The 23,970-nt window shown below is 36.8% G+C and overlaps 4 protein-coding genes across 5 annotated transcripts; 3 read left to right on the forward strand and 1 right to left on the reverse strand.

Annotated features, from left to right (window-relative positions):
- The first annotated feature begins 1,151 nt into the window (after nucleotides 1–1,151).
- LOC113736578 (pectinesterase) lies at nucleotides 1,152–3,356 on the forward strand. The gene is made up of 2 exons (XM_027263621.2): nucleotides 1,152–2,284; nucleotides 2,545–3,356. The coding sequence occupies exons 1-2, from the start codon at nucleotides 1,282–1,284 to the stop codon at nucleotides 3,240–3,242; spliced, it is 1,701 nt and encodes a 566-aa protein (XP_027119422.1). The 5' UTR covers nucleotides 1,152–1,281; the 3' UTR covers nucleotides 3,243–3,356.
- A 987-nt stretch (nucleotides 3,357–4,343) lies between these two features.
- Nucleotides 4,344–9,891, forward strand: LOC113737116 (condensin-2 complex subunit H2-like). 2 transcript variants are annotated; one of them, XM_027264373.2, is made up of 11 exons: nucleotides 4,344–4,754; nucleotides 4,851–4,950; nucleotides 6,732–6,838; nucleotides 6,915–7,057; nucleotides 7,134–7,572; nucleotides 7,661–7,833; nucleotides 7,907–8,080; nucleotides 8,188–8,277; nucleotides 8,715–8,833; nucleotides 8,919–9,077; nucleotides 9,269–9,366. In XM_027264373.2, exons 1-11 carry the CDS (start codon nucleotides 4,562–4,564, stop codon nucleotides 9,270–9,272), a joined length of 1,701 nt encoding a protein of 566 aa, XP_027120174.1. In that variant the 5' UTR covers nucleotides 4,344–4,561; the 3' UTR covers nucleotides 9,273–9,366. The 2 variants fall into 2 exon arrangements, with proteins under 2 accessions (XP_027120174.1, XP_027120173.1); XM_027264372.2 differs by having other exon boundaries at nucleotides 4,345–4,754; nucleotides 8,715–8,816; nucleotides 9,269–9,891.
- Nucleotides 9,892–11,149: 1,258 nt separating this feature from the next.
- Nucleotides 11,150–12,595, reverse strand: LOC113736764 (RING-H2 finger protein ATL2-like). Its single transcript, XM_027263859.2, has one exon. The coding sequence runs from the start codon at nucleotides 12,397–12,399 to the stop codon at nucleotides 11,491–11,493; it is 909 nt and encodes a 302-aa protein (XP_027119660.1). The 5' UTR covers nucleotides 12,400–12,595; the 3' UTR covers nucleotides 11,150–11,490.
- A 4,744-nt stretch (nucleotides 12,596–17,339) lies between these two features.
- Nucleotides 17,340–18,503, forward strand: LOC113737140 (uncharacterized). The gene is made up of 2 exons (XM_027264397.2): nucleotides 17,340–17,547; nucleotides 17,720–18,503. The coding sequence occupies exons 1-2, from the start codon at nucleotides 17,461–17,463 to the stop codon at nucleotides 18,197–18,199; spliced, it is 567 nt and encodes a 188-aa protein (XP_027120198.1). The 5' UTR covers nucleotides 17,340–17,460; the 3' UTR covers nucleotides 18,200–18,503.
- Nucleotides 18,504–23,970: the final 5,467 nt, after the last annotated feature.

Here is a 23,970-nt window from a genome sequence, read left to right on the forward strand (position 1 = left end):
TGAAGCTAAGCCCATAATGACCCTCAATGTATTAGTAATTCAATTTGAGAGACTGAGAAAGTTTACCCCATAGATTCTCACAAGTCAAGAATGAATTTCGCATTGAACGAAGAATATATCAATACCATGACTAAAAGATACTAACTCAGGGAATGCATAGCATAAACTAATTGTAGTTTTGAGTTTCCTGCTAAATTTAATAAATAAATAAATAAATAAAATAAAGGTAGTAAGTAGCTTTTCCTTCAGTTAAACATTTTCACCCTTGACACTTGATATTTGAAGAAACCTAAATTGGACCGGACTTAAGTTTTTATCCATCAAAAAATAAATGAAAAGGTAGAACCTGTTGTTCTAGGATCTAAAATCTAAGGATGTTGAGTCTAATTACCAGAGAAGTTTTAGATGACTCATTTAACAATTTTAATCAAAGTTACTGGAAAAATAAATCTTCGTGAGGTAGCAACCAGCAAAGTAGATTCTTTTCTTTGCGAAGAAGAAAATTTAACAACAGAGGAACGTACGTAAAACAATCACTCCCTCTGATATTTTCTTATCAATCTTCATTAAAAAAAAAATAAAGATTTTTTTTTTTTTTTTGAAACTTAAAGAATGACTCTCTTTTTTTTTTTTGTTGGGGTAATGTGTTAAACCCAATATTTTCATCCCATAGGAAATTGAATTAGTTACCACGAGGTGCAATTAATTTAAACATCATATCCTTCTGACCCTTTTGCCAAGGTGGAAAATGTTATACGCCCTCAAGTTAATATTTGCTAGACAATAAGCATACATATTCAGTAAGTCCATAGAATCTTCTAAAGCTAACAGCCCCTTAGATTCCAAAACTATGGGAGCCCAGCGAATTCATAATTATCAACCGGTCAAATGAATGTGTGTGTCATTCTCACGAAAAGTTTACTCAGCCAAAGACACAACACATACCTGTTGTTTTTGAATGGCTGTCCTACATTTTCTTGGCCTATAAATGCTAAGGACCATCGTTCTGTAATGTCCGAAAATAAAGAAGGCCCTCAGCCAAACGCTATCTAACAGAATTTGACTGTCAAATTGCATGGTTATATTCCTCGCATCTTCATCTCTATATATAAGAACCATTTCCCACATTTATCCAGACAGTGGAGGGGTATCAAAGACCCTTGTGTCTTTCCTAATAACCTTTCTCTAATTCAAGGGAAAGAGTGGGCTCGTTAGAATTCGAAAGAATAAAATATATCAAATAGAAAGAATTACTTTTAACACGATATATAAATATCATCAATGGGTTATGACGATAGTTCAAGGAAGAAGAAGCTCGCCATTCTGAGCGTCTCTTCAATCCTCCTTGTGGCAGCCGTAGTTGGTGCCGTGACTTATGGTTCTAGCCATAAGAATGTTGAATCACCCCCCGCCGGGGAAGATGCCGCGCCTGTAACATCTTCCTCCAAGGCTATACAAAGCCTTTGCCAGCATACTGATTATAAGGAAACCTGTGAAGATAGCCTGTCAAAAGCCAAGAACACCAGTGACCCCAGAGAACTTGTAAAGGTTGCCTTCCAAACAACGGTTGATAACCTCGGCGAAGTCATCAAGAACTCATCTCTTCTCCAGAATGCTGCCAAGGACCCCAGGACTTCTGAGGCCCTGGACATTTGCAAAGAAGTTTTGAACACTGCGATTGATGACTTCAAGAGGTCCTTCGATAAGGTTCAGAACTTTGATATCAGCAAGTTGGATGACTACGTGGCTGATCTCAAAACATGGTTGAGTGGTGCAATCACGTTGCAACAGACTTGTTTGGATGCTTTTGAGAATACAACAGGTGATACCGGAGAGAAAATGAAGCAACTCATGAGAACTGCTGTTCAGCTCTCTAGCAACGGCCTTGCTATTGTCACAGATTTCTCTGAGATTTTAGGAACCTTGGCAATCCCCGGCCTCAGCCGAAGACTCCTGTCTGCTGAAAAGAGAAAGCTTGATGAGGAAAATTTTGTTGAGCGTAGGCTCCTTCAAGTTGACCCTGCTTCAATCAAGCCTAATGCCATAATTGCTCAAGATGGAAGTGGCACCTTCAAGACCATTCGGGATGCTATTAATACTGTCCCCAAGAATAACACTACACCCTTTGTCATTCTTATCAAGGCTGGTGTCTACAAGGAAGTCATTTTAATCCCAAGACGCATAAACAATGTTGTGATTATGGGAGAAGGCCCAAATGTTACCAAGATCACCGCAAACAAGAACTACGTTGATGGCATTGGCACTTTCCACACTGCAACTGTTGGTAAGTTGGGTGCGCTAATTACTTTACTGCATCAAAAGGATTTATTGTTGAGGGTGTTTTTCTTCCTGTCTATCAGAAACTCAGAATTGATGATCAAAATCTTATTTCAATTCTAAGTCTCTGATATGTAGAGTACAATAGGCAACCTTAGTAGCAGATTAGCAGTGCTAAGTAATTTCTTACCATAGTTGGAATCAGATTGATGTTAGTAACTGCATTGCTGGACCATATTTTCTCATTGTGCTCTTGAAATGATACAGCCATTAATGGAGATGGATGCATCCTTAGAGACATTGGAATTGAGAACTCAGCTGGACCAGAAAAGCATCAGGCTGTGGCACTTCGTGTTTCAGGCGATAGGACCATTGTTTACAATTGCCAAATAGATGGCTACCAAGATACCCTTTACAGCCATACCTACCGCCAGTTCTACCGCGACACAACCATCAGTGGAACCATAGATTTCATCTTCGGCGATGCTGCAGCAGTTTTCCAGAACTGCAAGCTGATTGTGAGGATGCCACTTGTGAACCAAGCTTGCATGGTCACAGCTCAAGGCAGGAATAACAGCCGTAGCACCGGAGCCATCGTCCTCCAAAACTGCTCAATCGTGGCAGACCCTGCTTTGCTGTCTGCTGATCCACCAGTCAGGGCATATCTTGGACGTCCATGGAAGGAATACTCAAGAACCATCATCATGCAATCCAACATCGACGGATTCATTGATCCACAGGGATGGTCCCCATGGATGGGTACTTTTGGGCTGAAAACGTTGTACTATGCTGAATACCAGAACAGAGGTCCAGGTGCCAATACAGATCAGAGAGTTGATTGGCTAGGTATCCAACATATCACTCCACAGATTGCTGAGAGCTTCACTCCTGGCAAATATTTTATCGGTGATTCATGGATAACAGCCTCTGGCTTTCCCTACGTTCCTGGCACGATGAAAGTGTAAAACTACTAAACCCCACACTTTCCCCCAGCCCCCCATGTGATGGGACTCAATGTACAACTACGACATAACTCAACAAGAAAGTGAATTTACCATAATGAATTCTAATGACATTCTTCTTGGTACATGGCAAGTCAGTATTACTTGAATCCAGCATAGAGATCTTTCTACTTTTCTTCTTGTTCTTAACTTCATTGGACAATATTTTTACCTGTTCAAAGATACTGCTAAATAACGAAGTGTTCCACTGAATGCATGTCTTAGACAGGGGAAGAACTAGAAATTGAATTCAGCAGGGGCAAACTATGTGTAATAATTCACAATTTCTTTATCTCAATTCTAGATCAATTGATAAAGAGTAAATTCTATACACACTGTCAGTGTATACACTATCACGATTGGATGAATGACACATGAACAAATTTTAAATTTCAAATTCAAATTTTACACGTGTCATATATATAATGGTGGTGATAGTGTATATACTAACAGTATATATAAGATTAATCATCAAAATTAATTTTCATCGTTTGTATCTATGGCTTGGAATTTTTTTTAAAGACTCGCGCAAGGATTTATAAATCACAGGGACAAATACTTTGGAAATATAGGGATAATGAGATTAAATAGCCATAAGTTTGGGAAAAATAGTGAATAGAGATAAATTTAGGAAAAAATAGCGGATAAAAGTAGTTACAACATCTCTAACACTAAAAAAAAAAAAAAAAAATCTTTGCACTCTAATTTTCTGTATTTTAAAATCTAAAAGTTAGACAAGATATTATACTACATTTGAACAACTTTTTTCATATCAAAAGAAAACATTGTGCAACTCAAAAGGATACTTGCATGCATCTTTGCCAATTTTTGGGAGTATTCCACAAGATAAAATTGAGCGGGCCCCAAACAAGTTTTGGGTCTGGCCTCCTATGATTGTTGGAACATTCCAGGCCAGCCTTTACTTTTGAACCCACAAAAGAGGATGGACATATACTTCTGTCCAAAAGCAAAAAGGGCCAGTAAGCCCAATGAATACACCTGGGCGGGAAACTAATCACCCAAAAATTTTGAAACCTTTCACGCACTAAAACACTTCAATCTACACACACAACACGCCAAAGTTCCAAACGCTCTCTCCTGTCTCTAGGCTTCATCCAATTTAATTTTCCTCTTCATTTCTTGGTTAAAAAATTTGGGAGTTCCAAAACTCCATTTTTTCAACAACCCAGCTTCTAGGTTTTCTATCTTTGACCCCAAATGATGAAATTTTGATGGCAGAAAAACCCGCCCAGTAATGGACTGTTCTATTCGGTCGATTGAAGATGAATAACACTCAAGATCAACAACCCCAGTCCACCGGAATATTTCATTCGGTACAACCTCTTCGTGACCTCGAATCAAATTGGGCTGTGGATTTAGCAAAGAATCTTTCGGAATATTTGCTTAAGATCTGCTCCGGTGAAATTACCTCCGACGACCACGATGTTCCTCAACTCTCCGTAAATTTTGCCGAAGGTCTTGTCAAATTTTGCTAATAATAAGATGAGGGTTCTTGATTATTCCCAAATTCTGGGCTGATTTTGATATTATGTTTTGGGAATTTTGTGTTAGCTGCTTTGCTGCTGCAGGGTTCGGTGCAAGTGTACAGTAGAAAGGTGGAATATTTATATTCTTTGGTTTTGCATGCGTTGGAGTTCATTTCCCAGAAGAGGTTTGGTTCCTTAAGTCCATTTATGCATCTTTCATATATTTACTTCTAGTAGACTATTTTATTTTATTGACAAACGGAATTATTGCAATATGTAATAGGACAATACATAATTATGGAGTAAAGGTTGTCAATTGGCATTTTAAGTTTCTGGATTTGAAGTAAAGTTTCAAACTTTGTTAGTTTAGTCATCTGGGGATAGGAGATTTGCACACAATCTGTTAGCCTTTCCCTTGGATTGGTTAGTAGGGAATCGAAGTTAACGTCCTTGGTGTTTGTCTGTTTTATACTGTGTTGACTGTAGCTAAAGTATTGGCATCTGGAATTCTGCTGAAACAACGAGTTTAGGGTAGGGACTCTCAATGTGACAGTTAGGCTGTTCATTAAGGAGGCATAACAATTAGCCGCTCTTTAACTGGTGACTTAGTTGCAATGAGCTACATTTTTTTCTATAACTTATATATTTATTATTTTAATAGGGTGATTTATCAGGTGTGATAGCTGGTTAACCTTCTTAGAAATGAATGTTTATGCAACATTTAGATTTTGTTTGCACATGTGCTTCTGGTTTCAGTCCTCCATAGTGTGTCAATCTTATAATAATTTTCCGTAAGTAATTATTTTCACACTGACAATTTGTTTAGCTTTTCACTGTTAAAAAAGAATTTTTTTTAAAATTTAACTTCTGTTATGTTTGTCTATGGACAAAGTATGCAGCTAGATTAATCTTTCTTTCAATTTGATAAAAAAAAGCTAAAAAATTACGTTAGTCTTGCAACTGTTCTTCATTTGGAAAATTCAAGCCTTTGGTGGAATTGAATGGAGAAATTTTAGACATTTGCGTGTCAGGAGCATGTGAAAGCTGTGGTGTAATGATATTATCTAAGACTTGCATATATTTAAATTTCTCAAATGAGTTGTTAGCTGTGGCATTTGTTTACAGTAGAAGTTCTTTTTTTTTGTGAACTGGAGAGAAACTCTGCTCCTTTAGTTAGATAAACTCAAACGTGGTTTTAATTGATTGAATTTCATGGTAATCAGTTGCACAGCATAACACATTTACCTAGAGGAGAAGAAGAAAAATATGTTGTGCAGTTTTTTGATGTAAAACATATGCCATAGTGTAACACTTGTGGTTATGCGAGTTCTTTTGGCGACCTTTAAGTTAATTCCTTATGATTTGGTTTTTTTCCACATGCCTTCCCATAATTTCAACCAAATTAGTGAACTCTGTTGAAAGTTGGATTCATGAGAGCATTGCTGTTCCTAAGATAGTTTTATATAATTGTTATTTTATGTTGAACAATGATGAGCATATGGGGCCGGGGAACTGAGGGGCATAACAGGCAAATAGTCCTTAGTTTGGGCAGAACTGCCCCATTAGTGCCGCGGAAGTGTCATTAAAGTTAAAGACTCATGATTTGAATTGCTTCTTTCACATGCGCATGTGTCTGCTAAAATTTCTATGGTATGCCATTGAAACATTGTCATCTGATTTAAGCATTAACTTAAACATTAAAGATTTAGCACTTAATGGAATATAAAGATCGGTTTCTTTAAAAGTTGGATACCATTAGATTTCGTCCTTAGTTTATGGTTGACATGTGCAGTTCTGGTTGCATTTATAAGTACTCATTATCCAGGATCAAACTTCACTAGTTGTTTAAATGGATAAGGAAATTTTTGGCAAGAATGAGATATTGGTGAAAAGAGATTTGCATTTGCAAAATTTGTATAAGTTACCAATTATTTATCATTTTCTTTTTAACTTCTTATATGAGTAGTTCACAAGAACAAGGAACGAGTGCATCAGCCCAATCAGAAGAAAGTGGTTTAGAGGCTCCTCATGAGGAAGAAGATGATAGATTTTGGGGCTTAGATGACATTCCAGGTATGTTGTTTCTTTTTTATCTTGTTGTGATATGGTTGCAAAACATCTCTTGGATTAAAACTTTTCTGTGTTGCAGTTGAAGCAAAGAATATATTAGATAGTGTGAATGGCAAAGATATACCAGCACATCATTTTGTGAGACCCCCAGCAAATTTGGTTGTCCTTGAAGGTGATTGCTTAGATGCTATTGGAGATGCTGGGGAACTAGAGTCCTATCTGGTATTTGTTAAGTATTAAGAATGTGGTTTGTCTAAGGATGCTCTCATTCTCAATACATGTCATTTTGTGCTTGCAGCTAGCCACCAATGATCTTTTCCAGGATTTTATTTTGTTAGACTCATCTGATGCAGTAGCAGTCATCGACTTCTTGAACAGTCAGAGTAAAGCTGGAAAACTCCACAATGATGTCTGTAGAGGAAGCTCCTTGAACTGTAAAAGTCGCAAGAGCTTTCAGTCCCCAACCAGACATTCTGGGGGTACTGGCCACAAGCTGTCGGCTCAAAAATATCAAGATGCTGAAATCAATCAGTCTCCATTGGTCGATCATGGTGTCAAATTGAATGACCATGGTGTTGGGTCTTCTCTGCCTGCCTATGATTTTCCTGGAGATGACGGTGGTCATTTCAACATGGAAAATGAGTATGCAGAATCAGATGATTCTGATAGTGATGATCCATGGAAACCTCTCAATCCCCATGAACCAGGGAATTTAAAAGTCAAGCCTTATAAAAGAGGTTATTAGACTATTCTGTTGCCATTCTTGCTCTTTTCCTGTCTTAAATAAACGCCTGATTTGTTAAATTTTCATTTTGTTCCAAGCAGTCAAAGTGAAAGGAAGGCTGGTGGCCAATTGGCGGAAATCTGATCCTCTGATGGCAGAGTTTCCTCTTGCAAGACAAGATGGTCCTAGTTCAGAACTCGCTGAAATATGGGAAGCAAGATGCTCCACCTTACAGAGGCCAGCAGAACCACATTCTCCTCCACTCTTTGAGAAGGTTGGTTTATTTGTGTTATACGTTTTGCTCTGAGTTGGACTTCTTTTCTATATTGACAAACCATTGTTTGCAGCTGCGGCAATCATTTTTTGTTCGAGGGAGGAACACAGAATACAATGCTGTTCCTAATCCTAAAGAGAACAACACAGATAATGGATATGACAGTGAGGATCCAGGAAATGAGCCGCCTGATTTTGACATGCCAGAGGATACATACATTTATGAAGATGTACCTCAGCAAGATAAGGTTAGGCAGGCTGTTGATGTGCTTCCATATTTGAAACTTGTATGTGTGGTGAAATGGTGGTGTTGTGCACATCTAGACAAATGGTTCACTTTTCAACTTTTGTGTAGCATGATGGTGACATTCACTTGGACCGAGATGAAGGTTATGAAAATCCCACTTCTCATGCAAGCCTTGAAGATCTTTGTCGCTCCCACTTGGTAAGCCACAGAAACGCTTCCTATCTCAGTCAGCTGATTAAAGGTTGACTTCTTATCTTGGTTGTCACTGTTTAGTGTGAGCATGTCTGCTCGGAGGAGATCATATATTTGAATGGGTAAACAATGTATTTGGAGGGAAACACAGAAGCTCAAAATTCATATTGTGAGATAGGCACTTTCTTAATCTTTTCTAGTTATCAGTTTCTCTTGGTGCTGCCGTATAAAATTGTGGTTTGTATGTCTGGATCTCGAAGAAACTGCATGCGTTTCTCAATAGTGATTTGAATTGTACAATGAAGTGGGATCACTAGGTTTTGCTAAAAGAAGTTTACAATGCCATATTCAAGTGTTGAACTGTAATTCCTTCTCATGCAGTAAGTGTCTTTGAATTGTCAAGGTGCAATATTGACTTAGTGAAACTATATTGATATCTGTAGGATTCTCTCCTTGCTAGTCTTGCTGAAACTGAGAAACAGACGGAATTAGCTGCTCGGGTTTCAACATGGAAACAGAGAATTGAGCACAACTTGGAAGAGCAAGTTTGTGCATCCCACATGTCTCTATAGTTATTTGATATCCATCTTTCTACTGGTATTTCCATAACGTGCTTCTGATGCGAGCCAATATTGACACTCTGACAGGACTCGCGGCCTCCATTTGATATTCATCAGTATGGTGAAAGGGTTATGGATAAGCTACATATGGCAGGAGACACCCGAATTTCCATGTCTTTTGCTGATGTGGTCAAGGGCCAAGAAAAGCACGATGTTGCTCGAACATTTTCTGCTCTTCTTCAATTGGTAAACCCTTCACTTTGGACTTGATTATCTTGCAAACCGACGATTCTAAATTTCTAGTTAGGACGTGCATTAGAAACTTTCCCACGAGAATTCTAGTTGAGTTGAAGGAGCAATTTATTTGGATTCGTATTTATATAATAAGGATGAGGTGGCATTGTTCTAAATTTCGACCTTCTCATCTCTATGAACAGGTGAACGATGGATACGTGGATTTGGAGAAGAGTGGGGGTGATAGTGGATCTATCTGTTACACGGTTGGGAATCCATTTCTGGTCCATCTCCTCCAAAACGAGAAGCGAAGTGATGTAGCACCGCCTCAATTGTCAAAGAAGAGAGCTAAATCTCCTAAAGGGTGCACTAGAGGTGAAAGGCACAACAAGCCTGGTAAAGAAAACTGCCCCGTTGCAGGCATACCAATACCATCTTCGGTATCCACCTCGACTTGTAGACTCTCTGTAAAACTGGGAAAGCCTGGCGGTGTCTCGAAAATCTGTACTCCTGAAGGCAAAAAGAGGCGAAAATCGCGCTTGGTTGAACCGGTGAACTTACATCTAGCAGGATAACAGAGTCAGAATGTTATACTGTGGACCTTAACAGATAGATCATTTGCTGAATAGGGAGTGTAGTAATGTAGAAGACAAAGGTGGAATTAGAGCTGTAGTAATTCTAACAGTTAGTAGAGAAGTTGATTAGCTAAAACTGATACCTAGAATGTACCGTACTAAAAGATATGATCGTAATTTGTAAGTTTGTAACATATATTATTATTATTATTCTGCAAATAAATTAAATTAAATGCCCTTAATGAAAACCACTGATAGAGTGTTGCAAATTAATCAAAAGCTCACATGATTGTGGATAGAAAATAAAATAAAATGGTGGGAAGTATTTGGAATTTTGAAGAAGGAAACTGCTGTTAAAGGACTTGTGAATTATTGTCCTAACTCCGCACGTAAACCATATCTTCTCCGTGCAGTGTATTTCAACGCAGAAACGTGACCCGTTTTTTAAGCGTGCTTTCTTTGACTAAACTATAGTTGAATCCAAGTGGAGCTCGTTGAAAATTGTCAATGCTGACAGCAGAAGTCATCCTTTTGAAGTAGTTGAATAAAAGACCAACAATAATATGTCTTTTCCTTTCTTTCTATCTTTTATTTATATATATATATATATATATAAAAAAATTGGAATTCAGCTTGGGAAGACCAGCCTGCCTGCCTCCACGTTGAAATGCTGATGAACGAACTGCTTTAATCATCTTATTGCAAGTTCCAGGCAAATGAGTTACGTTCCTTATTCCCACTCTCTGTGGTCTCCGATGCTAATGCTAATTTTAGTCAACGTTTGTAGTTTGAAGATGGTCAAGGTCAAGGACTGTCTCAACAACTTTCAGCTTGTTTGTTTGCATTCGAAAGGAAATGTCTGGTGGTTGTTTAGGCTTTTGCTGCTTTCACAGCTTACTAAAAATTCCCTTCGCTAATCAGCAGCAACTAATAGTAAGAAAAACAATCCTAAACTGGCATTATCCCTTAAAATTAGTGTGACACACACACACACTTGCAAAGAAACTCGAATCCTTCGTTCTATTTTCTTTTGTTAGTCAGAAGGTGAAGAGAAATTACGCGTCACGGGAATGAAAACTTTTATCTAAGCCCACTTGGAATCTTGATTTATTTCTTCACCTTTATAATTAAATCAGCAGAAAATGCACCTATCTAATCTACCACGAATTCTATAAGCCTAAACTTCTGTACTATATATATATATATATATATATGCATATGTATATTCCAATCGGCGCGTGTAACCATTGATAATTAATAAGGCATAATATTAACAAGTTCGAGTTTAATTTTTTCTTTTTTTTTTAATGGGTGACACAGAAGAAGCGAAGTGGAGAAAATATAAAGAAATTAGAAATGAGAATCTCTAATATTTGAGTTTGAAATCTTAATCTCAATTATTAGATCAAGAACTTCTCGTTCAATTTGATTATAAGAATGGCCTATACTTTCATTATCTAAATAGTAAATAGATCAAAAGACAAAAATCTCATGGTGTCCAAGTAAAAATCGGCCAAATGTAATGTGCTAAAATCATGATTAATCAAATAATTGAATGAATAATTTAGGACCGGTGGATTACAAAATAGAAGTCTCGTGGTCAGCAGTAGTAACTAGTAAGTAGTAACCCACCATCCTTATCTATCTACAGGTCAACCATTTCAGTCATCCACTGCGTGCTAGCAAATCAGCCTCTGTAAATCACGACCATTCACTATTCGCCACGCCTACTCAAGAATTTGTACTGCATCGGGCGGCTCGCGAATCTCCAGATTTCTGACACTAGTCAAAATATCTGTTTGCGATTTTTCCATACTGTTCAACTATTGCGGGACTGAGATCAAGACCTCTCACCTCGGGGTCAGCACCCGGCTCTGAGTCAACTCAGCCGGTCCACTCTCCAAATCAAACTGAGTCGGTCCCGAGCTGCAACTCGTTCCCGCCCCACACGGCGTCGCAGGTGCTGTGCCAGGTGTTTTTCGGCCCATGCTCAGTATTCTCTTCAAAGACAACAACCGAGTCCCGGGCGACCTAAAACCGTGACTCGCCGGTGAACTCAGCGGCAACTCGGGCTCGAACGCACTCCTCCTCGGAACCTCGATTCTCACAGCCGTCAAATCCAACCCCTTCCTCCTCTTCCCCAGCGACGCCGTAGAAGAGCAGTCTCCCTCCTCATGAACACAAGCTGGGCACAACCCAGAACTCAAATCGGGTTCAATCCTGTTCCCCTCCGGTTCAACCGCGGAATTGCTCGTCACCGGTTCGGGAACCGGTTCAACCGCAGCTCGACAAATTGGGCAGGTGGAGTGCGAATGAAACCACATATCAATGCAATCAGCGTGAAAAGAATGGTTGCATTTGGGCAACAGCCTTCCCTTTTCATTCTCCTCAAACTCCGATAAGCAGACGGCGCAGTCCATCCCCTCCGGCTGAGTTTTCGGGCTATAAACAAAAACCGGAAGAGAAGCAATCACGGACGGTTCAAGGCCGCTATTGGGGGCCGGGTGAGCAGCGGGATTGTTGTCAACGTAAAAGACGATGTGGGCTCTTCTGCGACTGTTCAAACGGCTCCTCCTGCGGAGGAGTTGGCGGCGCCGTTCGCGGAGGAGGTACCACCGGGCGTATAAATGAAGGGCGACCATCAAAACTACGACAAAGAATAAGATGACTATAGCACTGAGCATTATTTTTCCGCCCATGGCAAAGTCTTTTGGGTTTGGTGTGTTTGGAATACGAGGAACGGAGTGATCAGCGTCCATAATCACTACTATTTTTTATGGTTTTTGAGAGAATTAAAGAAAGGGAGGAAGGGGAAGGGTATGCTTAATGCAGAAGGAATGAAGGGGCAGAGGAAGTGAAGGAGATTATAAGACGATGAGAATTGAGAGAGAGAGAGAGAGAGAGAGGATTAGGAAGGTTCTTGTTGGTTTCAGTGAGACCAACTACGTAGGAGGATGAGTAAAATTGAAGTTGAAAGCGCTGCAGTAGGAGTAGGCGCCAGTGTTGACGCGGGATTAGTTGAAATGACGGTATTGGACTCATGGTTCTTGTCATGGGTGAATTTGATGCTGTTTGGTAAAGGGCTGCTGCCTCGTAGTTGGAAGTGCAATAGGTGGGCTTTTTTTAAATTGTTGTATTTATTTTTCACTTAATTAATAGTTATTGAATCTTAAAAAAATAAAAAAAAATAAAAATATAATATTTATGTAGGAGAAATAGTAATATAATAAAAAGTGAGAGAGAAAGTGGCACAGAATATGAGACAGAAGATCCGTTGCGATTGGTTTCGGTATTGGTATGGGAATTGGGCCATGGGAAAAGCCTTGTACTAGTAGCTTTCGATCAGAGCCAAGTTCAATCAAGCTTAAGTGACGTATATTTAGTACATTATATAATTTTACACTTGGGATATCTATATATATATATATATGAACAATTTGCATATATTTATATATATATGCGCGCGTGCACGCACGTGTGTTTGTGTTAAAAGCTTGATGAGCTTTCAATCCTCTTATATAAAGCTCAAATTCGAGCTCTTCAAATTATTCGAGCTGCTTCAAGTTCTGATGGAGTAATTGATCTCATCTCGTTTATACTGGCAATGTAGAAGTGCAATAGATTCCTTCCTAGGTACGGTTGTAAACAATTAAAAGCATATTTCTTGCTGAATTCAGGACCCAAAGGATTACTGATCGAACAAGTCAACTGCAACACCATAATGGTTAGAGAATTAGATAAGTAAAGGTCCAATGTGTTGTAAAATGGAGTAGTAATTACCTTTTTAAAAATGTATAACTCGTATGCGCCCAAAAGTACTGTTGAAATTATCCCCAAAAGTCAGATGCATGGGAATGTAGAGTTAGATCAGTACGTGTACTTAAAGTATAACTTAGGAATATAAAACTAGGAAGTAGCAATGGGTGCCTTTTCGCTGTGGCTTATGGCTTTCCAGGCTGTGCAGTACTATTTGCTGCCCCCATATGGAATTTGCTTGGATTTTGCTGAGGCAATGGTTATGATTGTGAAAAGGACACAAGAAGAGCCGAAACACGCAGGGTGGCTTCTGAAATTGGCTCTCAATCTGGATCTTGCGAGTCTGTGATCAAGTTAGGGTTGGAACAGCGTATGGGCTTCAACAACAAAATAAAAAGAGTTCTTGGGCTTTCTGGAAGGTGTATTTGTGTTGTGTTGAGTGAGAAATTGGCAGAAATTCAAATGGGCTTTTTCTAACATGGGCTGCCTCCTGAAACTATCAGTTTGAGATGAGAATCATGTAGAGTATTGAAGTTTGTGGTAGCGAGTATTAATTACTAACTAATAAATAATTGAGACATTGAATAATTGGCCAATGTAGATGAGACTTGAAGAGTTTTTTCGGTGGCTTTTTAATTAGCAAAGGGGTGGGTCACTATAATCCGAATGGAAATAGAACAAGGGATGTAGCTAGCTTCCCTGATCAAGCACAAAATGATTCAGCAGTTTCTTCTTATTGAAGGAGAAGAAAATAGGAAAAGGGGATGAAGTATTCCTCTTAGCAGCCAAAACGACTAGGCTGACATATCAGATAATTGTTCTGGATTGTCTTTATTATAACCACCCACAGAGAAGGAAGAAAATTTTTAAGTACTGGAACCACTAGATGGAGCTCAGGTTCCATATTGTGAGAATTCTAATGGATTGATCTCATTCTTTAGTAGTAATCTATCTTCTTGATCATGCTCATAGATGAGGCAACAAGAATACATGCCATATGCTAAAATTCTCCTTTATCCGTTCGAGTTTCAGATAATATATATATATAGCCAAATACTCCCTCCCTTTTTTTATAACTGACGTTTAAGGTTTTGCACATCAATTAAGAAAAGTTTTTCATTGCTTAAATCTATACACTACTTTCCTTTTGTATCCTCATTAATTGTCCAATTCACCCATGTTTTCTCTCACTAGAGTACTAAATGGTGTTGTTTTACTAGACCAAAAGCAATGCAAACTAACTCCCACCAAACTAATTATTAGGAGTAGTAATTAAGAACCCTGTATTGGAAAAGAGAGATAAAAGGGTAAAATTGTGAAAAAATAATTAATACTATATGGGGATAATAAAACGATAGATAAAAGTACACTAGAACAAATTTCTTAAACGTCAGTTATAAAAAAAGAGATGGAGCAGTAAAAAGCAGTAGTAGTAACTTGATACTCATGCCTTCTTTTTGTTACCTATGAGTTTCAAACGCACTAGCATGCCATCAATGCTACACTGACTACTGCACCAATTTTCATGATGTAGCAATTTTTTTTTTTTGTCGAAACGATAGATGTCCTATAACCTAATCTAGCCTAGTCTAAGGGGAAGGGGAGGGGGTTCGATGTGAGTACAGACTCCATCGATGAAGGTCAATTAAGACCGCCACAAATTGTGGCAAATTTGTGGGAGGCAGGGATTGAACCCCTGACCTCCAGCATCACCTTTAATGGTGATGACCACTGGACCAAATGGTCAGTGGCTCATGATGTAGCAATTACAGCAGTAAAACGTATGCGAAATAAAAGGATAATTTAAAATAAAAATATTAATAAAAAAAATATATCTGTAATATAAACAAATAATTACGTATTATTTTACACAAACAATCCCTATCCAAACACACCAAATTCATTTCTCGACTGCAGCAACTCTACCCAGTAAGCGGGCGGCAGCAGCAGGAGGGGCAGGTAAAAGCCTCATGCATCCCCAGTGACAAATCATAGTCTAGCTTTCTACTTGGTACTTGATGTGTAGTTGAGGAAGAAGACAACTCATATAACTCCACTATTGATTTCTGATGGCTACATTTTAACTACGTTGTTTTCGGGTGAAAACATTAAAAGCACACTGCACCCTAGATTATTGTTAATTTCTGTTCAGCTGTAGATGTGGGCTAGGACACAGTAAGTTACAAAACCACCACCACCAGTGCCACTAGTGTTAGTGTGCTTAGTTGAAATTTACTCACTCAATCCCGCAAAACTTACTAATGTTACTCATTCTCAATTATGCTATTTCCACCATACTTCAGAGGCACTCCTAATGTGACCAAACAAGTGAAGGAAATTTTATTATGGCACAAGTAAGCACTTTTATTATGGCCTAACCTCTTGTGTTCGTCCTGTCTAAATTTGGAACAAGACATTTTACTTGAGTCCGTTCATGTACTCCTATCCCATTTCCCATGGTTCACATCCGGGGAAAACCTACACAGAAAGAAGAGAAAATGCAAATGATCGACGTTCCCACACACACCAACAAGTGCTGATTAATTGCAGTCCTAGAAGTAGCAAGAATTTCTGTCAAAGTATAATCAGAGTAAATTATTAGACACGCTACTTGTCAACAACAATGATGTACGCTTGCAAAATTCAAAGTGAAATTGTAGGGTTCACTGCCTATATGTGTTTGATCAACTCAGTTAGGACTACGAATAAGCCAAATCGAGAATTGAAATTTGATTTTACGAGTTGAGTCTCGATTTAATTTTATCAAATTTAAATTCAAATTTAATCTTGACGAGTTTTTAATGTAAAATTCGAATTCGAGATCGACCTCAAATTTGAATCCAATTGAGCTTGAGTTCGACTCTATTTGATGTTGATCAAATTTGAATCGAGTTTTGATCGAACTTGCGAGCAATTTGATTCGTTTACGACCCCAATCTCAGTGATAGACATTGAGGGCAATATATATATACACACCGAGTTTTGAACAGGAATATCTATTTTTAAGGCTGTGTAATCAATGACTAAATTGTAAAAATGTTGTACGGGTATAAAGTGCATGATTCTAGACAATAAACGGGTGCAGAATGTAGATATATTTATGCTAACAGGGGACAGTGATAGCAATCCTACAGGAGAAAGAGAATTCACAAGGCAAAGTTAACTGTACCCGAATAAAGAAAAGTCTCAATAAGTAAACTACATGTCCAGCCCTAAAAGCATGAAACAATAAATGCATTACAAATTTGGCGTATAAAATAGGGAGTTAGGGCTGCCTGCTCGAGTCAAGCTCGATATTAATCGAGCTCGAGCCGGCTTGAGTCAAACTCGAGCAAAGAATATTAAGCTCGTTAGCTCGCGAGCTGGAGTATATATATATATTTTTTTTATTTTTATTTTTATTTAATAATAAAATTATGTATATTATGTATATTATTTTTATTTTTTATTTTTATAGTAAAATTACGTATATATCGTTAATATTTTATTATTTATTAAGAAAAAAATATTATTTTATTTATTTTTTTAAAAATAAAATAATTATTTTTTATTTTTTTCGAGCTCGAGCTTGAAAATTGCCGGCTCATCGAGCTCGAGCTCGAGTTCGAGCTTGGTAAAATTTAGTCGAGGCTCGGCTCGATTAGCCCAAAACTCGACTCGACTCGGCTCGTTTGCAGCCTTATCAGGGCGAGCTCGAGCTGGAGCTTGGTAAAATTTAGTCGAGACTCGGCTCGATTAGCCCAAATCTCGACTCGACTCGGCTCGTTTGCAGCCTTATCAGTGAGTCCAGACTCCTGGGCACTACCAAGATGCGCGCGAGGCAATTAGCGTTATGGTCAAGATTGACTACTAGGGTAGGGTAGGGTGTTCTCATTCTCACCATCCATCCAACGGTCAGTCCCACCTTGAGCCCCCCCCTACTTCACATTTGCACTAATGTTTACTACTCCCCAGGCCCCCCCGCAAGAACTCCTCGCTCATCCCATTTCTATAATTCTATTCTTCAGTGCACCAGCACAAGGCCAAGGCTCTCCTGCTACTTCCATCCCCCACTACAACAAAAAATGTCAAGCAAGTCTCCCATTTTTCCTGTGTCAGAACCTCAACACTTCAGTGACTATGGCTTTGATCCTCAAATTGATTACTTTCAGGTGCTCTTCATACTATCCATTGTCATTTCTTAATTAGTTTAGAATCCAGGTATTTACCTGCATAGTTAAATGTGACCCTTTTTCGCCCAACAAGTAAGAGAAATGTATAATTAAGAAGCATAATAACCAATCTTGATTCTTGTTTTCTTTTTTGCAAATTTTAAAAATGCAGGTGTTGGAGGAAGCAAGGAGGCACAAGAGGGAGACTTCGTCAAGATCCTCCTCATCCATAGCCATAGACGCACTACACTTCAAGCTTCAAAAGCCCATCTCGAAGGATGACTATTCATCGTCCAAGAAGAAGATCAAGAAGAACAAGAAGCGGTGGTGGAAGAATGCTCTGCTCTTCTTCAGCTGGAAATGGACTTCACGCCACTCTGAGAATGCTCTCGAGTACGGGGTCCACGGTAGACGCGCCATCAGGGCATCAATCTCCGGACCCGTTTACGTTACCGAGAGTAGAAGTGGGTCCTCCACTCCTTTCCGGACAACCAGCCGCCCGTCCTCCGGTCCACTCGCCGGAACTCTGACTCCCGCAGACAAGGATGAGGTGCAGATTCCCTACATTAGCCTTAGGGAGTTTAACATGGACCATCAGCACCAGCAGCACAGTGTGCCAACCTCCGCCGTGCCGATATATTTGGTCACATAAGGTTTTAAAAAAAAAATGTAAAAGCAGATGACATATCGTCAATTATATATCTTTAACATTGTGGTGGGGTTTTCAATATTTCTTGATACTTGTTGGGGCTTATCTTTAGCCTTTTTGAAGTATGAGCCCCCACCCGGCCACCCCTACCTGCAAAACTACCTTTGTTGTTTTAGTGAAAGGTGCTTTAATTTCGTGTAGGTTGGACTTTGGAGGAACTATAAAGCCTTCCTCTTTTTCTGTTTCATGTTGGTTATGGATTGCTTCTCATGACATTTTGTGGTTAATGATGGAATTCTTGGTATCATGTCCTTCCGGTTTTGATTTGGTTCAATTAAAATTTTGTTCTGTTATACAAAGTGAAAAGCAAATCTTATGCTTGAAACATCTAAAGCAAGTTCTGTTATACAAAAAACAAAAAGGGTTTTTGGTTGGTCTAATACACTAGAGATCGACGACTTTCATGGCTCGACAATGCTCCTATACTCTGAAATGAATCTTATGATGAGTGTTCATTATTTTAAAAAAAAAAAAAAGAACCCTCATCAGATATGCATTACTTGACACCAAAGATTAGTTTTTTAAGTTTAGATTCCAGTATCTAAATAGGAGAGCTTTGGCATTTGCCTCCCACTAGATTTGTTACATGTGAGTGAATGTGCAGCGATGTTCTTTGTTCCGAGGACTCAGATCTGTTCCTGTTGGGCCAGCCAATAGCTGCATTCTAATTGTTCTTTTGTCTGTTATTTCATGAACTTATTTGTATCGAATGCTTCTTGACTGGCTGAAATTCTAGGTAACCGTTGGCTATGGTGGGGTCAAATTGCAGTTTATGTTATAAACTTTCGGATCAGATTACTGACTTTTTAAGCAAATTTGTGCAATGTGTAGTTGGACATGGCTGCTTTTTGGGCAAGTATCCTATTCAACTAACGTTGTAATTATTTATCCAACAGCTAAAGCACCAAAAGCCGAGGCTGATGATGCATCAGTATCAGATTAATGCGCCATATGGATAGATGATTGTGAATGTTAGTTAGGTAAGTTCGTTAAAGGGGTTTAAAGTTTAAGCAACGGCTTTTGGAGAAAGAACTTTCTTTCTTGTTTGGTCAGCCATCATTGGATAATGGACCAATACTGTGCCAAACGGACCCTTAACTCTGTGATTACTCCCCTTTTCATTCTCTTTTTTGGAACTGTAAATCCCAAATCAACTATTGCATTGTACCAACTCCATAATTAAAAGGGTACAATAAGAAGAAGAGAAAAAGATCAGGAGATTAATAGTGCTCCGTGATTGATGTAAATCAAATTGCATACTACTCCATCCGTCCCACTTTAATAGTCCTGTTTCTTTTTTCACACAATTTAAGAAAAAGTAGTTAACTTTGTTGGAAAAGTAAATTTAGATTGCTATTTCCCTAAAATACCCTCACATTAAATATGGTACAACTTTATGGAAACTTGAATTGATGGTGAAAAAAGAATCAACTCTCATTAAATGGGGTAGGTTTATAGTAACAACTACTTATATTGAATAAATGTATTTTAGGAAAATTAAAATACAACTACATTCTTCAATTGGAAAGTGAATTACAATTTAGGACAGATGAAAAAGGAATACAGGACTATCAAAGAGGGACGGAAGGAGTAGTATTTATTATATTGTGGACAGAAAAATGTAGTGGCAGGCAATTGGGTGCAGGTGGAACGCTTGATCTACTGTTTCAAACCGGAAAGGAAAGCTCCAAATTAAATCAGTCCAACCCAAAGCTGACGCTGGGCCGTGAGCATGTCTAGACATGTCAATGTAGGGTTTGAGTTGGATTAAATTGAGTTAGACTCACATTAATTTAAGACTCGAGACTTTTGTGGGTTTAAAAAGTAAAATTAGATCCAGACACTCATGAGTTTGGAATTCAATGGATGTCTGTGAATATTTTTTTGAACATTCAGTAAAGAACTAAAGTAAAAATATTCTTAAAATATGTATTTCAATAACATAAATATTAGACCAGGTGATGTTTTCTTAGGTTAAAAAAGTGACTGTTATTTAATCAGTTACGAAATCTTATTATATTTGATCCAATAGCTATAGAATATTGTATCATTTTATAAATTTACTTATATATATATACACACACACACATAGAGGTTTGAGTGGGATCTGGTTTGGATCTGAATTTGGATATGTACTAAAGAAAATCATATCATACCCAAACTAACAACTCTCTTAAGGGTCTATTTTTGGAAAGAGTTTGAATTTGAGAAATTAAACCTAAACTCTACCTAAATATATTGGATTTGGATTAAATTTAGATAAGATCCGATCAATTGACTTAGCTGACCATAGAAATTTTTGTTCATCTCACTCTCTCTCTCTCTCTCTCTCTCTCTCTCTTTGTATTGATGGAGGGCAAATAAATAGGCAACTTGGCAAATGGTAGTAGAAGAACTAGGCAAAGGACCTAAATAGGAGAGCTTTGGCATTTGTCTCCAAACAACCAAACGGTGGCTTGGCTGCTGCATTATGATTGTGATTTTGCAGGCACATATTTGCCATGAATGTGAATGTGAATGTGATGGTTCCACAAAGCATGCAGTTTATGAGGCGGCTGTTCCCTGTTGCTGTCGGAGCTCTGCTTAGATTTCAAGTTTTGGAGCATTCGAATGTAACGTGGGATGTGGGGTTCAGTTCCCACATCGCTTGGGGGGGTTTGGGGGGTTTAGTAGTTAAGTGCTGCGGAGCACTTCAAAAGTTGCCGGCTTTTGAAGTGTCTTCGCAGAGTCCATTTATCGAAACACTCATACAAAAAACTGTGAGTTATGAAAGGGAATGTAACGTGGGATGTGTCAGCCTTCTCACGAGCGAATACCAGTCAATGTCGGAAACTCCGAGTGAACAGATCTTTAATCCTTTGTTATGTTATCGAATTTTTTTTTTCTTTTTTTGCCGAAACAGAAAAGAAATACTAAAAGAAAAGGGATTTTTTTTTTTACCATGTTGGGCACGAGATTTCGTGTGGGCTTCTGCCGGAAGAATTTAAGTTCAGACATATATATGACTGGGCTTACTTAGACTGCGAATTACACTATGCTTGGGTCCAGTCCATGCAACTTGAATCACAAGCACTATGTCCTTGATGGAAAAACACGAAGACAGTTTTGAACTACCCACAAATATGAAAACCGGCCATGTGTGTTTGGATTGCTATATTTTTTCAAATAATACTGGGGCAGTGCCGCGCATCATGTGGGTATTTGGTGCTTGTGATTAAAAAGATTTTTTATTGAATAAATAATAGTATATTCTAAAAAAATATTAGTTATCAAATATGACAAAACTAATAATAATATATTTTAATTGCAGCATACACATATACACTTTGTTTTATCAATACTTTTACAATTTTACCATTATCAAAAGATCCCTACAGATATTAGTTGAAAATCGTCCAAGAGTAGACATAAGGTGTTTTAGATAAAGGAATATCCTCCAATGACCAGTTATAGCAACGTATTAATTGCACAACGTGTTAATATGTCTTTATGTTAATTGCACAATAAAAATCACACTTCAATTAAATGTGTCTATAATATCATTTAAGTAATTACAACAACACATAAACTTATATGAGTTGTATTCGATGCAAAAACGATTGTAAAATAATTTCATATTCTATAAATACCTAGATGTCTCCATAAATAAAAACTTTAAATGTACCAAAATGAGAGCATTTCAATTTATGAAGAGGAACAACCAACAGAGAAAGACTTAGGTGGCGTTTGGTTCGCACATCGGAATCGGATATCCTGGGTTTGGAATGAGGTCATTCATTCCAATACATTTGTTTGGTTCAAGTACCTGGAATGTGTATCATTACTATAGTTGATGTTTAGTTCGTCGACTCTTTCGGAATGCAATATAATAAATATATTATAAACCACATCGTAAATGATAGTTATTGGCTATTTGTAAATGGGATATAAGAAATTTTCACTAATTAAATATATTAGTATAAATGTATTATTAAATTTAGTCTAACTAATTAATAATTTCTATTAGTAAACATGTATAATTATTAGTATAATTGATAATATTATTTATATTACATAAATTAGTATACATTATATAATACATATAACTAATAATATTATTATTATAAGTTTGTAACTAATTAAATAAAATATTATATATATAATTAAATATAAATATACAAATGTTATAATATAAATATATAATTATAATTATATAATATATACAAATATTAATTATACAAATATTTTATATAAATATAATATATATTACATATTAAATATAGTTATTATTATATATTATTATATTTAAAATAATAATTATAATTAATATTATATAACTTATTAATATTACATACATGTATATATTATACTTAAATGCACATATAATATACATTTATAAATATATTATTATATAATATTAATAAATTTATAATATATATTATATAGGTATAATTATATTTAACTAAATAATTATAATATATAATTATATAATATAATAGTATCATTATTATAAGTTTGTAACTAATTAAATTAAATATTATATATAATTAATTATAATTATACAAATTTTATAATATAAATATATAATATATAATATATAAATATTAATTGTACTAATATTTTATATAAATATAATGCATATTAATATTAGATATAGTTATTATTATATTTAAAATAATAAATATAAATATAATTATATAATTTATTAATATTATATACATGTATATATTATAATTATATACACATATAATATACATTTATAAATATACATATATATTATAAATATATTATTATATAGTATTAATAAATTTATAATATATATTATATAAATATAATTATATTTAACTAAATAATTATAATATATATTTATATAATATACTAATATTATAATAAATATTATAATAATAATATATTATATATATGTATATATTATAATATAAATATAAATATAAATATATAATATATATAATATCATATAAATATTAATTATACTAAATATTATGTAATTATAAGATTTTGGAATTACACTTGGGTTTTGGACAAAACCCACCCTTTTACTAAGGAATGGAGGGATGCCAAATTTTTAGAAATCATTCTAAAATTTCAATTCCCATACCAGTGAACCAAACACCAACTATGGAGTTTATTCCATTACTTCGTTCCGAAACCCACTAATGAGCAGAATTCGAATAGATAGAGGCTACTCCTTTCTAGCATACGATGGATTGGCTTTGTCGTAAAAAGGATAGACAAAGGCACAAACAGCATAGAGTATCCAGAAGGGCAAAAATGTAATTGTGAAACTGATTGAAAAGGCTAATGAAGTCATTAACCACATGTCTGTGCATTAAAATGTTGTACAACCTGCTCAACCAATTCGACACATCAAATTTCAAATCACTAAATCAGTGATGTCGCAAATGGAATTCTCAATTCTCCCCCGCTTTCAGTCCTTGGAATAATAAACGTAGGGTGGAAACTGGAAAGTGAAAGCATTCGGCTTTGCCCCACCAAACGCCAGCTTCAAGACGCGGCCCACCATTGTAGAAAAGAAAAGTCGAGTCCTTTTCTCGTCTTTTCCTTTTCTTGCGCATGCCAGAGCATTCTTTTCATCAAAATCAAGAAATCCATTACCCATCTCTCAATCCAAGTATAAGAGACTTAACCCCTTCGTCAACCACTTCCAATTCCTTTTACAAAGCTAAAATTTGTTCGTGATTTCATAGTATTATTGG

This window comes from Coffea arabica, chromosome 3e (genome assembly GCF_036785885.1).
Source record: "Coffea arabica cultivar ET-39 chromosome 3e, Coffea Arabica ET-39 HiFi, whole genome shotgun sequence".
Taxonomy (NCBI): Eukaryota; Viridiplantae; Streptophyta; class Magnoliopsida; order Gentianales; family Rubiaceae; genus Coffea; species Coffea arabica.